This window comes from Barbatula barbatula (assembly GCF_947034865.1).
Source record: "Barbatula barbatula genome assembly, chromosome: 17".
NCBI lineage: Eukaryota > Metazoa > Chordata > Actinopteri > Cypriniformes > Nemacheilidae > Barbatula > Barbatula barbatula.
The window spans coordinates 9,284,413-9,300,085 of NC_136780.1; the positions used below are offsets into that span (position 1 = coordinate 9,284,413).

At 37.7% G+C, this 15,673-nt stretch overlaps 3 protein-coding genes across 7 annotated transcripts in view; 2 read left to right on the plus strand and 1 right to left on the minus strand.

Moving 5' to 3' along the window:
* Window positions 1-7,995, minus strand: part of arhgef10lb (Rho guanine nucleotide exchange factor (GEF) 10-like b) — a 39,996-nt gene extending 32,001 nt beyond the window's left edge. The window contains exon 1 of one of the 3 annotated variants that reach the window (XM_079477367.1): window positions 7,866-7,995. The gene's annotated coding sequence lies outside the window, so the exon portion shown is untranslated. Of the gene's footprint in view, window positions 1-1,565; window positions 1,629-7,865 lie in introns of those variants that run through there. The other 2 variants (XM_079477366.1, XM_079477372.1) reach the window with 2 other exon arrangements.
* On the plus strand, window positions 2,108-8,103 carry rcc2 (regulator of chromosome condensation 2). Of its 3 annotated transcripts, none has more exons than XM_079477374.1 (13): window positions 2,108-2,287; window positions 3,270-3,477; window positions 3,586-3,679; window positions 4,064-4,207; window positions 4,341-4,472; window positions 4,574-4,662; window positions 4,764-4,878; window positions 4,966-5,132; window positions 5,249-5,429; window positions 5,527-5,632; window positions 5,718-5,790; window positions 5,882-5,959; window positions 6,048-7,552. In XM_079477374.1, exons 2-13 carry the CDS (start codon window positions 3,274-3,276, stop codon window positions 6,150-6,152), a joined length of 1,488 nt encoding a protein of 495 aa, XP_079333500.1. In that variant the 5' UTR covers window positions 2,108-2,287; window positions 3,270-3,273; the 3' UTR covers window positions 6,153-7,552. The 3 variants fall into 3 exon arrangements, with proteins under 3 accessions (XP_079333500.1, XP_079333499.1, XP_079333501.1); XM_079477373.1 differs by having other exon boundaries at window positions 2,109-2,622; window positions 6,048-8,103; XM_079477375.1 differs by lacking the exon at window positions 2,108-2,287 and adding an exon at window positions 2,502-2,622 and having other exon boundaries at window positions 3,273-3,477; window positions 6,048-7,547.
* A 1,287-nt stretch (window positions 8,104-9,390) lies between these two features.
* rnf207b (ring finger protein 207b) lies at window positions 9,391-15,670 on the plus strand. The gene is made up of 18 exons (XM_079477818.1): window positions 9,391-9,484; window positions 9,783-9,979; window positions 11,031-11,163; window positions 11,467-11,611; window positions 11,794-11,875; window positions 11,955-12,030; window positions 12,139-12,264; window positions 12,364-12,410; window positions 12,772-12,844; window positions 12,918-12,986; window positions 13,104-13,172; window positions 13,531-13,652; window positions 13,741-13,918; window positions 14,120-14,305; window positions 14,382-14,433; window positions 14,783-14,900; window positions 15,043-15,135; window positions 15,305-15,670. The coding sequence occupies exons 2-18, from the start codon at window positions 9,789-9,791 to the stop codon at window positions 15,444-15,446; spliced, it is 1,902 nt and encodes a 633-aa protein (XP_079333944.1). The 5' UTR covers window positions 9,391-9,484; window positions 9,783-9,788; the 3' UTR covers window positions 15,447-15,670.
* Window positions 15,671-15,673: the final 3 nt, after the last annotated feature.

The following is a 15,673-nucleotide window of genomic DNA, read 5'->3' on the forward strand; positions in this document are numbered from 1 at the left end:
AGCAGCTCTTTCATACATCCACAATGTTGGGGGTGGCACACAGCACAGATAGAAGGAAAAGGGCTGTTATTGAGAAAAAGAAGCTCATCTTGAGTTGTTCATCACTACAAATATCAGTCTTTTATGCTTATGCTATGTTTCAGTGTTTTCTAAACCAACACTGTTGCTTGTACAGATCTAAACTTTTCAAACATCAAACATACATAAGGTCATAGTTAAAATGATCTCATAATTTAACTTTATGCCATCCTGGATGTATATTGTAGTCTTTCTTCAACACATATCTATCTCAATACAATATTGATCACTTTATCGTTTTAGGTGCCCTGAATGCTAAAGCTCCAAAAAGGCACTTAAATTCATCATAAAAATAGGTGGACGACCCCAGTGGGTTACGAAATGACATCTGAAGATGTGTATGGATCATATTTTGTGCTCTTTTAGTTAACTGATAACAAGAGCGCCAAATTTAATTATGGCGACATGTCAATAACGTCAAATCTGTGTCTTTTGACAAAATATCGGATAACAACTAGTTGCGAGACATGTAAGAACCAATGTCGTATATCTGATATGAAATACAGATGAGTAGATTATATAAGAATTGTAATTTGTGGGTGAACTATTGCTTTAATCACTCTGCGCTGGGCTTTACGGGCCATCCGTTTCAAAAACTATGAAAAAAAAATGTGAAACCTTTTAAAAATCATAATGTTAATTTTGCAATGTAAATGACTTAGTGAACTGGAAAGGAGTGTATCTGTTACGTCAAACTCTAAAAGCTACCTAAAATCATTACTTCAGAATTATTGAACCTTTCAAAAAGCTTTTCATTTAAAGAAAGTCCATTGCAACACCTCTGGGCAGCTATTTTACGGTCATACGAGACCAAGTCCTATCTACCTGAATAGAGAATGACTGATATTTCAAAAAATTACTGTCTAATGTCATAATAAGACAACATGTTTTCCATCAACAATTAAACATGACAGGGAAATACGTGCAATATATTGCTATATTATGAGACGTGGTGCTTATTGTAAAACATTTGATTCATGTGTTATTTTATTTTCATTATTTTATTTATTTTTATTCTATTACTTCTTTTGGTTCATTTCTTTTCATTTTTTTTTGTTGTTATTTTTGTTTTTCAAATATATCATCTCTGTTAAGATCTCATTTGTAATGTTGACTTCTGTGAAGACTACTTGTAACAGTGGTGTTTAAAAATCAATAAAATACTAATTATAAAAAAAACAAAAATGTAATGTTAATGTTTTTAGTATATAGACATTTTCAGCGGCAAACCTATCTTCCGGCATTTTCAGCTAATAAATGCATATGAAACAGTCGAGTGTCATAATAATAAACTATATTTAGCTTATCCTCATAGATGCAATTTAAACAAGTCACTCACAGGCTAACGTTTAAGTTTGTAACTTATCCACTTATCCGGTTAATAGGGGATTGTCATGCAATGGGAAAAACACAGTTCCTGAATCAATATGTGATGCAATTTGTCGCGTATTTTGGTCTATAAACTGTTGTTACGAATGTTTTCTTACCAGTTGCTTGCATTATCACGCTCGTCACGTCTTGACACAGTTCTGCTTTGGCGCTTTGTAACTTAATCTGCTGCAGCCTACGTCACCTACATTAGCGACAGAAGGCAAAGCCAATCAAAAAGCGGCGTGGGTTACAGAGGCAGGACTCAAGAAAGGCTAAGCCAATCCTATTAGCGACGTGAGCTACTGAGGCGGGACTCATTGCAGAGAACGAAACTTAACCATTTGTGTACCACAAACTGCGCTTTTTTTCCAGAACGCGGTTGTAAAAGATTTTTATTTCGATTAAATAATTCCTGGATAGATAAAAGTTGAACAACATAAGTAATAAGTTAAAATACAAGACACAGACGGACTACAGTGGTTATATAAAAGTGTAGATTAATTGTTTGGTCGACATTTTCAACAGTTTAGTGTCCCATGAATATACTTAAAACCTATGTACATAGCATTGGCTTGTAACGATTGTAGGGTTAAACATCTTATCCATCACGCGTATATCACTTCCAAACCAGTAGAGGGCGCAATAAAATATCATTAACGGACCTCAAAATTTGTAGTTCAGTCGTTCTGTGTGACCAGTATGTTATGTGGACTACACGCTCACTGTTATAAGTTTCATGAGTGTTTTAATGGCAGCTGTTAACTTAAACTAAAAGTGTAAACAGCATATAAAAATACCCCGAGTTCTATACGCAACGTTTTCATTCCAAGTCATAAAGGTAAACTTTTAATATTCTTATTAATCAAGAGAAAGTTTTCAATACATACGTACTTTAAATTACGGTCGTGCCAAATGTGTACATTTTCAAGATTTTACAATTAAAAGCAATAACCGGTATAAGTAGATGTGTGAAACGTAATGCCCAAAGTGTGATTTGAACCCACGTGGTTTGATCGCGAGGACTGCGAGTCTTTTGTTCCAAATCAATCAACAGAAAAAAAACGAGGAAGACGGACAGACATAAGTAGAGCATCTGAATCAGGAAATCTGGAGCTTCTCGCAGTACAATCTCATCTTTAAACAGAACAGACAGAGCCGACGACGACACCAAACGTAACTCTTTTTTTCTGATAACTTGGTTATCTGTATTTCGGAAGAGGGAAAGTTTTTTCTGCGTCGTGTTATGATATACTCGGTGTTTATGATTGCGGATGCAAATGCAGTGCAGCATGCGGCTACGTCCGCACCGTTCACATCTGTTAACGTTGTGACTTTTCAAGTTTACTTTCGTCGTGGCATACATTGACGATTTGGGGCTGTTTAACGGGATGGGGAAATAGCGCCGGGGTAAGACAATTGTTTAGTTAAAGGATTGGTGAAAGTAGCGCGGTGCTAGTTGGCTAACCGGCGGCTGCGTTCTGAAACATAACAAAGAAACAAATGGAGACGGATTGAGTGAGAGACGCGCTGCTGGTGATTCTTTTGTTGCATCGCTGCTAGTGTTAGCATAGCGCAGGACATCTGGCAACAACTCCGCGTTCATAACGTTTTACATAAGTATATTTACATTTAAGAAAATTAAAGGCATTGGCATGACTTTTACGTTGTTTCTTAAGAATTACATGGCTGTGAAATATTTGAAAATAGTCCCAAAGGTGAACGCGTGGGATATAAATCATGTTTATTTTCTCATGGCGTCTTCAGATGGTTATTTTGAGGTCGTTTTTATCATCTGCTTACTACGCGTTTTCTTTTTACAGTAGGATGCCACGCAAGAAGGTGACAGATGCGTCCGGCAACGGTGGAGTGAAGAGAAAACGAGCCGGTGGAAAAAAGAAAGAGCGAGATTTTAGCAGTGACGACGAGTTTGATGACTTTGAACAAGAAAACGCAAAGAAATCCGGAAAGCCCGCGGTTAAAGCAGGACTGCAGCCTGTCACCGTGGCGGATGATGTGAAGGAGAAGATTGTAAGGATGCGCATGGCTCTCATTGTTCCCTTTATATGTCTGCATTTATGGATTCATTGTACAATAAATAGATGGCTGATGGTGTCATTTTAACATTTTGTTGCTCAGAAACTTGAAGTTCCACAAGTCAAAGGTCAAGTGGTTGTTTTTGGAGCCACCAACTGGGATTTGATTGGCAGGAAAGAAGTGCCTAAACAACAAGGTAAGAAGAATGATCCAACGAAATGTTTACATTTGACAAGCAAAGGACATTTTCTCGTTCTGGTTGAGTCGGTTCTATTAATCTTATAATGATAATCTCGTTCTCTGGTGTCATTTAAATATTTTGTACATTAGTACTGTAAGTACTTGCTGAAAACCCTGCCGTGAATGTACACCTAAATCTTTTCGACTGAAAGGTAAATTAGGTTGATATTAAACGGATAGATACTAAATTGATGAGAAACAAAATAACCATAGGCCACCCAGGTGCAAATGATATACCCGTATTTTATTTTAAGGACGAGGAAGTGTGTATTAGGTTTTGGTAAACCAACAGTAACCTGTGAAGTGAGATTTCTTTGTTTATTAATGTTTATCGTTGCAGCTGCTTACAGGAACCTTGGGCAGAATCTGTGGGGTCCACATCGCTATGGATGTCTTAATGATATCCAGGTTAGCTATGTGACGTCTGGACCATGTTCTGCTCACAGTCTCCTCATCACCACAGAGGGCAAACTGTGGAGCTGGGGTAAGTCTCCTTACATTAGCAGTCTTTTCTATTTAGTAATGGGCTTCTTACTGAGCTTTCTTTGCATACATTCAAAATAAAGAATATATACTTTTAGTACTATTACAGATTAGTTTATCTTGTGCACTCTTAGGTCGCAATGAAAAGGGGCAGTTGGGGCATGGAGACACTAAACGATTGGAGGCTCCAAAACTAGTGGAGGGACTTGCAGAGGAAATGATTGTAGCAGCTGCTTGTGGTCGAAATCACACCTTGGCTTTAACAGGTAGGCGGTGTTTGCAATGTTTGCCCTGTAACTACATCTGTAATTATTTATAATTGCCAGATTTAGTTAAAAATGCAACTGTATTTTGTTTTGTCTTAAAGAAAATGGTACCGTCTACTCGTTTGGAGAAAATAAACTGGGACAGCTAGGTCAAGGCAATCAGACAGATGCTGTGCTCAGCCCGGCTACAGTAAGACTCGCCCTAATCTTGGGTGTAACTCTAATTGTAATGAAAAATGGGCAGTTAGTTTAAATGCATTGTGTAACATTTTTGCAATGATTTACTTACAGATCCAATACAACGGGCAGCCCATTGTAAAGGTCGCCTGCGGTGCAGAGTTCAGCATGATAGTGGACTGCAAGGGGAACATTTATTCTTTCGGGTGCCCTGAATATGGCCAGCTTGGTATGGTAACACTTTTAGACCGTCATCCATTTGTATTCACCTGAAGTACCAGATGTATTAAGATGATTTATTCCTTGGATCCAAAAGGGCATAACTCAGACGGAAAGTTCATTGCTCGTGCCCAGCGCATCGAGTTTGACTGTGAGCTTATTCCTAGACGGGTTGCCATTTTTATTGAGAAGACCAAGGATGGCCAAGTGCTTCCTGTGCCTAACGTTGTGGCTCGGGATGTATCATGTGGTGGCAATCACACAGTGAGTAGCAAGTTTGTGGAAGGGGGTTGATTGTGGTGAAAAAATCCTTCTAGTATTAAAATGTGAAGAAAAGTGAATAATTTGAATACATTCAATTAATTATTGTTTCCATGCAGCTGGTTCTGGATTCCCAGAAGCGTGTTTTTTCCTGGGGATTTGGGGGATATGGTCGTTTAGGTCACGCAGAACAGAAAGATGAAATGGTCCCTCGGTTAGTCAAGCTTTTTGACTTCCCGGGCCGTGGAGCAACCCAAATATACGGTGGCTACCAGTGTTCCTTCGCTGTGAATGAAACTGGTATGCATATGCTTTATCGTTGAGAAGAGAAGCATATCCAAATACCTATGACTGTTTGTTAGCCGGTGATTTACAATACAACTACTAATGTCCTCAGGTGGACTGTTTTTCTGGGGTGTGACAAACACTTCTCGTGAGTCCACCATGTACCCGAAAGCTGTGCAGGACCTGTGTGGATGGAAGGTACGCAGTCTGGGTTGTGGGTGAGTATAGGCCTGACTCTAGTTTTAGTGAATCTTTTGAAGTGCTTGAAGAATGTTGAACAAATGTTTGTTCTGGTCATCTTAGGAAGAGCAGTATTATCATAGCAGCTGATGATAGCACCATTAGCTGGGGACCGTCACCCACATTCGGAGAGCTGGTATGTTCTCTTTATCTCTTTGGAAAGGAAAAACAATTTCACACATTTGTAACTGCTTTTTAATAGTATGCATCTAATATTTTTGCTTTAGGGATATGGTGATAACAAGCCCAAATCATCCACTACTGCTCAAGAGGTTAAAACTCTGGATGGGGTTTACGCTGAACAGGTGAACTTTGCTGAAACACATTTTCCGTGTTTCAGAATTCAGTTAACATGCAGGTGTGGTTTGTAACGTGTAGCTTCCTTTTCCCCAGGTGGCCATGGGCTATTCACATTCCCTGGTTATTGCTCGCCAAGAGACAGAGCAGGAGAAGGAAAGGCTCAAGAAGCTGCCTGAATACAACCCCCGCACACTCTGATCGGATACAATCTTATAATTGTTCACATTTCTCCGGGGGCTTTTTTCTTTATAAATGGATTGCCTCTGCTCACTAGGTCATCTGGGTTTTCACAGTTCGTTTGGGTTGGGATTTTTTTCCTTGTTTTAAGGACATCAAAATAAATGTTTGAAGCCACATGCTGGGTTTAAGACTGTGGCAAACACTTTTTCAAAAGCACTTGGTTTCCACTGGATCCATCCCCTTTATTTAAACATTCCTGAGGGAAGGCTGTCATGTGTTTTTGTTTCGTTTCGTTCCGTAATGACTGTGACATCCATGTCTGCTCTCTTCCAAAACTGGTGCTAAATCATTCTAATGCAGACTATCTAATGGGCTAATGGGTAACTAAAAAGACAAACTCACTCCATACTTGTGCCTTTTTGAGGTGATTCAGGCAGTGAAAGTTTGGTTATTCCAATAACAAATCGCCTCACTCGTGTTACGGGGCACGTCTCCTTTTTAAATATCACTTTCATTACTTCCATCGCCATCATACATAAGAACACATTTCAACGAGAGATCATTTGAGCGGTAAGATCCTTTTCTCAGATTTAAGAGGGGCTCCTCTATTTCAATCAGGGACGTATTTTAAAATCCTGCAATGCAAACAAGCCGTCAGCTGTGAGGTTTTTGAAAAGTAGTATACTCTTGACTTTTTTTAGAAATGCAAATCATTTATTTACATCAAATCATATTCACGCCCTTTGCTAGTATTATAAACTACAGAAATGCTGTTCTCATGTGTTGATGTTCGCATGTTTTTGAATTAATGGATTTGATGTTGAGAAGTGTAGGATTGTCCCATTAACTGGGACCACAATGTTCTTTACAGAGTTTGCGTCGTTTCATGCAATATGTTGATTAATGTGCCATTTCTGTGTTCACCAGGGCTTAAACTGTGATCACATGCTTTCATCTTAAATTCACACAGGAGTCCATTCTCAGTTTGCAACAAGCTGGTGTGTTTTATATGGAAACATCAGTTTTAAATTTTGTGTACTTGGAAGAATTTAGTTCATTTGTTTAGACCGTGTACGTCCAGGAACTGGAATTCCAACTTGTGTTTTGATTTCTAAAATGTTATTTTTTTTCTTAATATTAAATAAAGGTTCATGTAAATTGGTATATTTTGTTACAGAATATTTTCACCCATGCTCCAAATCTGTTACGATTTTATCCCTCACCTCATTCTCAGAGCAGTGCTGTAACAGAATGCAACGTTGAGAAAATGTATCTTGTTTTTGTGGCAAATAAGTATAGATGTAAGGATGCACTTTAGCGATAAAGCACGGAACTAAAGCTCTGGCAAGAAAATTATTTACTAAACTGGATACCACATCAGTTCAAAAAGCCTATACTGTCCATTTTTTTCTCGATAGAAAAAAAATCTAGATTTATTTATTAGTGTAGACCACACGATCAAGTTTATCTGTGGAAAAATAATAGTATTCGTTTGGATAAATCCCTCAAGAAAAGCAGGGGGGAACCTTTTTTATCCATGTATTGACAATGGGTAGTAAAGGGGGAAATACACGAAGTCTATGCACTTTTTGACACCTCACAACATTCAGGAAAATGTATCTGAATATGAATTTATTAAAATGTACAAAAACTGCATATTTAATCCTCCTCATCCAAATAATGACAGTATTTATTGCATAATAATAAAGTTTTATGATCCGATCTACTCACAAAGTTGGCAGCATCTATAATGCCTTCTTCAACAGGATGGGTGCAGTCCAACGTGAACTTTACAAACTGCTTTTTCTTATTTCCTCGGCTGCTTCTGCGATTCAAACGTGCGATGTCAGTCTTATATCTGAAAGTCATGCCAGTATCATCCCAATGCCCGAACAATTATACATTGCGCGAAATTTCATTTGCTGTACATAATGACGGGGCTCATTCAATAAACGTATTCTTTTAAACCATCGATTAGTTATGCAGTTATTTTTTTGCACAATTACTTTTATTAACGAAGTAGAATACAAACGTAGATCAACATGGTCGAACGCAACATCTGCGCCATACTGTTAAACTTTGTTTTAAGGAAGAACCTCGACTGCGCATGCGTTAAGTGCAAGGCCGATTTCTCGATTAATCGAGTACAGAGCCTTTGACAAACAGAGTTGCGACCACTGATCTTGCGACATACGTTGGAGCTCTTAATAGTTTCAAAGTGTCAGTCTGTTTGATACTGCTTTTGAACGGATTTAAGCTGTATTTGCAACAAATTTCACTAGATACCACCACAATATACGGACTGATTACTATGTTGATTACATTTTAGATTTTGTCTGATGACTGTTAGAGAGACGGTATTAATCAGTTTTGTTTGTTTAATTTGAATAGGAATTATGCATAATTTGCAATACATTAACAGCATGCATGCAAAAATCTGTTTCTTATGTTTCTATGATCATCAGTACATACCAATGTTAAATTTTGTTATGGCATTTACATGAAATGCACAAGTCATTTATCAATAAACGATCAATGACAGCAAGTAAACGCACCACAAAGAACGCTGAAAAATGAACAAGACAAACCATTTCAGTCAGTAAGAGATTTTATTATATAATTTCTTCGGGGAGGGGTAGATAACGTTTTATGTAATGAGCAATCTTTATAGAAAACCGTTCAACCACACATATAAAAACACAGAAAAGCTATTTTTATTTAGGAAAACAATATTTTATTTTTAAAAAATCGTTATAATAAAACACCAGTTTAACAGAGATGTATTTAATTAACTTACCTGCGAATGTGTTGGGTGAATGGACTTCAATGCAATGTTTGGAACTACAAAGCCCACCATGACACAAGTTACTTCCGCGCTTCATTCTTCCAACGGACGTCTATGCGAGTGTCGCAACTCTGTTTTTCAATGGCTCTAGCACTGATGTAGCTGATGAGTTCGGTTTTAATATGGTTGAGTGCTTTACTTGATCTTTTAAAATAGTATGCAGTGACTGTTTTAATCTCACATATTACCCAGGTAGCAAAGATAATTGATTTAATTAAATCAAGGTTGAGAAAAAAATACATCTATTCAACATTACCTTGTCTTTTGTTATCTGGGTAAATATTGATTTAGAAAAAATATTCTGTAATAACTGTTATTACTGACATGGGGTATATTTCTAAAAGGCAATGATATCTGGTTTCTCTTGTGTAATCAGTTCTTGCCCCCACATACCACTCCCTCATTCAGCCCATAGAGGAGAGTCAGCTGACAGCATCTAGGACCCTTTACAGAACCTTCATACAACATTCACTTTACCAAGGGAGGAATACACGGACAGGACAAGGTATTTAGGTATTTACAGAGTAGTCTACTGTGTATGTCTAGAATTTTACAATATATTTTCATACCTGTGACCTTTATGTTAAAAGTTTGAAGCATATGCCCCATTAACATTTTAAGTATCTGTTGGCTATCTAAAAGTTGCTGAACAAGGAACATTACATTTTTTCTGAACGAAGGGCAACCCAAATACAATGTTACAAGGATTTTAAGCATGTAATAGAATAGTGAATAGAATTAAGCATGGCAATGTGCTCAGAAATATGTTGCGGATAATCTGATGGTCTTCGTTATATTTTCAGATTCAGATGTCTGGAGAAATTTTTTCCCCTCTGGATAATCTTTTTGACCTGGACAGTGCCAACTGTCACCCTCTGGTGTGCCATTTGTGCCAAGAACAATATGAGCATCCATGTCTACTGGACTGCTATCACACCTTCTGTGCCAGCTGTCTGCGTGGTAGGGTAGTGGAAAGCCGGCTGATCTGCCCCCTCTGTGGGTAAGGCTTTGCACCTTTGATTGATCGTTGATAGCTGCAATCTGTCCATATCATCTCAAATTCGAACTAAAGAAAACGTGTTAAATATGGAGGTATTGTCCAGTTGTGCATATGACATCTCTAATTTAAAAAAATCTAAGATTAGGCATTGCTGTATGGTTAGATCTGTGGTGCCAGAGCTGCAAAGAAGTATGTGTTGGAGAGAATACCTTCATGAGGCCAACAGCTGCAACACAAATCCTGCCTTTGTTTTAGACTTAATAGAAAGTCTCTTGCCACTATGTGCCAAGGACACGGCATCAAACAATGAACCCAATGCCATCTGACATTGGATACACTTCTCCTGGGTTGGCTGTAGTTAGAGATAGCTAAAATTCCTATGTGGTCTCCCTTCTGCTGTCATAAAGTGTAGCTGAAGTGTAATTGCGGACACCATCAAATCTTGAATGCATAGATGAGCTAACATAGGAGATATCTAAAAAATGGGACTATTTTGGTGGTCTTTATAAGCCAGCATGTTAGAGTAAGTATGAATTTTGATTAATAGATTTTAGCCTGTTCATTGAATTTTCAGAATTAGTGTCTGCTGTTTTTTTGAGTGTTACATATTGCCGTCTGTGTAATAATGTATAACATATATTACTGATGTGAATTTATTATGTATTTGTCATTGTTACTTACTACTTCAAATTTACAGAAATAGATAACATGTTGTTTTAAAATACTTTTTTGTCAAAACGCACTCAATACTAAAGTAAATTAGAGAACTGTAGATGGATTCTGCTCTGTTCATCCCAGAACTATTAAAATATCTTCAATCTCTTTTTTGGGGGGGACTCTGTATGTTTCTGTTTGTGCTTATTTCTGTCTCTTGGGGGTTTAGTTATCGCTCTCTGTTCTGTCTCAGAATTTAGAAGAGTGCTATTTATGTCGTTGTTGCTACGAGGGAGAGATAACACATATCAATGCAGACTGCCAAATGTATCCAGGCAATAGGTGAACCGTTTTACAGACACACACACATAAATCTCTTTGAAATCTGCTTTTTTAGACATCAGTCTATTGTGAAAGGGATCAATGCTCTCCCTCCAGAAGATCGACTACTAAAGTTCTTGTTGGACAGCTCAGCAGACAGCGAGGAGACTGTGCAGTGTGCTAACTGTGATCTGGAGTACAAGAAACAGGTCTCAAAGATGCAATATTCCAAAATGTCAAAATGGTCATCATGTCATTTCAAACCTATATGACTTAATTTCCTCTGCAGAACACAAAATAAGATATTTTGACAAATGTTGGTGACCAATCTACATTGGCTCCCATTGATTTCCATTGCATAGACACAAAACCACTGAGACATTTCTCAAAATATCTTCTTATGTGCTCCACAGATGAAAGCTGGTGTGAACTTTACCTGTAAATATTATGCATTACTTAAAAAAATGTTATGAAAAATATTATCGACAATTTTCTTCTGTCACGAATGCCAGGATGTGGATGCAATGTATTATTGCAACACTTGTTGCCAGCCGCTGTGCCGAGACTGCAGGGAAACCACACACAAAGCCAAGATGTTCGCCTGCCATGAGATTGTCTCCCTTGCAAAGCGCACCAAAGCAGCCCACAAAAAATGTGGTGTGTAAAACCTTCATTTCAATTGGTTCATCTGTAATCTTTCTGGATTTTGTCCCCATCAAGTGCAATATTAGAGTGCCTTTTGATAAAAACAGCCAGCCAGAGGTGAACATGATCCATTAGTCTAAGCTACAGTTGGGTATTTATCTCAAACACAGTGTAATGTTTTTTTCTGATTTTAGCCCTCCATGGGGAACTCTACATCATGTTTTCTACAGAGAAGAAATCCATGCTCTGTATCAACTGCTTCAGAGACATGCAAGTGTGAGTTAAAAACAGCCAGTGAGCATTGCAAAGACTCTATGATCTTTTAATAAACATGCAGATTTGTCCTTTCCCTTAGGGAGAGCAGAGCACACTGCATTGATATTGAGACAGCATATATACAAGGCTGTGAAAAACTGGACCAAGCCGTCTTAGTGAGTTTCTCTCCCATGCTGCTCTGGACCACTACATTGTGCTTCAACTACAATGCGAGATGAGGAGCGCTGACTGACGTCTCTCATTTTTCTTACGTTTGACCTCAGGCTGTTAAGGAGCTTCAGACATCAGCACGAGAAGCGATTGTTCTGCTCAAAGCCATGATAGGGGAAGTCAGGACCAATGTAGATGAAGAGGAGAGCGCCATCTGCACTCTGTTCAATAACATGCAGGTATGTTATTATGCTCATGTGATTTCATATAAAATAATGGATCATCAATCATTATTTAAAGAATGATGAAGTTGTTTAATGTACTTTTCTTTGATGTAGGAAAAGCTGGCAGAGAGAAAAAAAATGTTACTCAAGGCAGCACGAAGGTAAATAAAGTGTGCATTATTTTTTCAAATAAGCACTTATGACATTTTATGTCTGAAAAAATATCTAATAGATAAATGTACAGTATATAGACCATTTCACAAGATAGTCCAGAAGCACTTCCAGTTTCAGTTTTTGTTCATTTAATATTATTAACCTTTAAAACGTACATATTAAATACATTGTTTTAAGATTTTTGTTTAAAAGTTGGTTAGGTTATAAATGTTCTGTCGGTTGTATACTGTTTAAACGTTAAAAAATGATATTCTAGACCAACGCTGAACCAGAAGTCTTTCAAAGTGGTCTATATTTATTACAAAGGTATCGCAGCGCAGTGAGTCATTGTATATGTTTGCTTGGCAGTCAGCATGAAGAGAAGGAAAAAGCTTTTAAAGAGCAGTTATCTCATCTTGCTGCACTCCTGCCAACTCTTCAGGTGAGACCATCTTTCACCTCAGTTGAGCTCAGCTCTGCTCACTTTATGACAATATTTTGTATCATTCGTTCAGGTTAATCTGGTCACTTGTTCTGCCTTCCTAAGCTCAGCCAATAAATTTGAGTTCTTAGACATGGGATATGTGAGTAAAAACAAGATCTTTTAAGAATACACATATAATAATATGTTTTGGGTTTTGAGTAAAATGACCTGAATTAAATGACTGCTTTTCATTTGTCCTGTCCGTGACCACACGCAGCAATTAATGGAGAGACTGAAAAAGATTGTTAAACTACCACACAGACTGAGACCAGCACAGAGCAGTAAGGCAAGTTTACTACTTTTACATTTATGCATTTATCAGATGCCTTTATCCAAAGCAACTCACAGTGTAGTCAAATAATACTTTTTATCACTATGTGTCTCCTGGGTATCAAGCACATCTTGACATTGTTAGTGCCATGCTAGGAAAAAATACTTTTTTATTGAAATTAATTTTATTAATAAATATTTCCTACTATGGTAGTCAATGTGGTCAGAGAACTGTTTGGTTACAAACAGTAGAACCAAGAAATATATACAGATTTGAAAGAACTAGAGTATAAATAATTTTCCTTTATGGGTGAACTATCCCTTTTACAAGCACAGTTAAGTAAGTAGATGTTGCATCTATTCTATCCATTTAGGTAAATACAGAGTATCGCTCTGAGTTTGCCCGCTGTCTTGAGCCTCTCTTGCTGATGGCACAACGTCGGTCAATGTCCACTGCAGGAAGCATGTCAATAAGTTTGGCAAATGCCAGCGGACTGTGAGTCTTATTATACAATTGGTTACATTTACTGTTTCTTCAAGAATTCAACTGTATGTAAAATATCACATCTGACCGTTCTGCGCAGGATGCAGTCATCTCTGTCAGTCCTCTGTCATTCTCCATCCATGAGTGACATGTCTCTATGCTCTTCTGTGGTGCGCAAGCCGAGCTCACATCGATACATCAGCACCAAGGTTCTGCTGGCGGAGGGGGGAGAGACGCCCTTTATGGAGCACTGCTGCAGCTACGAGAACAGCTACAGGGTGAGGTGTACTGCATTTTAAAAGCTGTTATTTATTTTCTATTACTAAGAGCAAACTAGTTGCCTGTAAACAAATGTTTTACACAAATAGAAGGTTTTTTTTGATGAAGTCATGTCAGTAATCTAAAAACAATTGATAACGTTTTACAGAGAGTGAGTGACATATTTGCATACTAACCTCTTATTATGATGTGTTATTCAGATTTTGCAGACAGAGATCCAGAAACTCAAAGACCAGGTGCAGGAGATTCACAGAGATCTAACCAAACATCATTCCCTATTAAAAACCGACACCATGGGTGAGATTTTGGAGAGATCTCTACAGGTGGACGAACAGATTTCAACAGATTATTCCTCAGTGGAGTTAATGAGAGCCATGTTTGAGGAGGTGAGATAGCTGGTACTAGACTGACATTCTGAGGAGGGGAGAAAGAGAACCCACTGTCCTATACTTTTATTTTTAGATCTGGGAGGAGATGTTACAGAGGGTGGCGAATGAACAAGAGATTTATGAAGGTGAGTGAATGCAGCAGACACTTTAGCTGCATCTCAATTTGAATGCAGCATCCTCCGTCCATTGGTGGCATTTGTCGACCACTAACATCATCAAGTTAATGAACTTGAATTTCTTCCTCTTAAGACATAATCAATGTAGATTTATTCTTATCTTGAAATGTAACAGTTGCTTTTCGTATATAAAACCTGAAATAATAAACCTTGATGACGTATGCGCCCAACAAAGGCGACCTCTGGAGGACGCAGCATTCGAATTGAGACGCAGCTATTGTCTCACCTCAAATGTTTTTGATGAGCTGGTGGTAGAAAGTATTTCTTCATTTTCTTCATTGATTCTTCTCATCTTTAGCACAGCTTCATGACCTGCTACAGTTAAAACAGGAGAACTTCTGTTTGACCACCATTGCCCGACAAATAGGGCCCTACATTCAGTCTATAGCGAAAGTGAAAGAACGCCTGGAGCCCAGGTAATAAACATCGAAATGAATTTTTCACCACATTCTTTTTCTAACAGCACGAATCATATTGCCAGAATATGCAAATAAATTAACTGCAGCCATATCATACCTACATTTTCGTGATTTATACATTTAATTTAATCTTGTAAAGACTTAAGGAGCCCAAAGAACTCAAAGATGATCGCACAGAAATTATGCTGAAGCTCTATGAAGACAGCACCTCCACTCCTGAAACACAACCCAGGTAAGTTGTTCTCAACACATCTCACACAAATTTGATGTTTTAACCCATTGGGTTCAAATATGATAATTTTCTGTGTTAATTTAACCCAGTAGCTAGGTTAGTTTCTTCTTGACCCAAAACTGGGTTGCAAAAAAGTTATTTGTAATGTTTTTTTGCTTCATCTGAACAGTAATGAACTGTCCTGTAATGTCGAAGACAACCGGACTCTAAACATCCTATCAGAGGAGACCACTCCTAAGAACAAGGATTACTATAGGACAAGCAAGCAGAAGAACATTGACACAGCCAATCGTAAAGAGATAACACTGTGAAACAAACTTCATGGAATTAACCATGTATTTAATAAAAGATAAAACTTTTATAAGCTACATTATAAATTTCTAATATTAAGTTATGTTATAGTATAGTAGATGATTTTCTGAGCCCGAAGTTAATGTAGTTTTCTGTAGTTTGATAACAAGTGTGTTATAACTGAAAGTACTTTCGTGTAGTTACACAATTATGTTTTAGTAAAATAAAAGCTTTTGTTAGCTTGAGT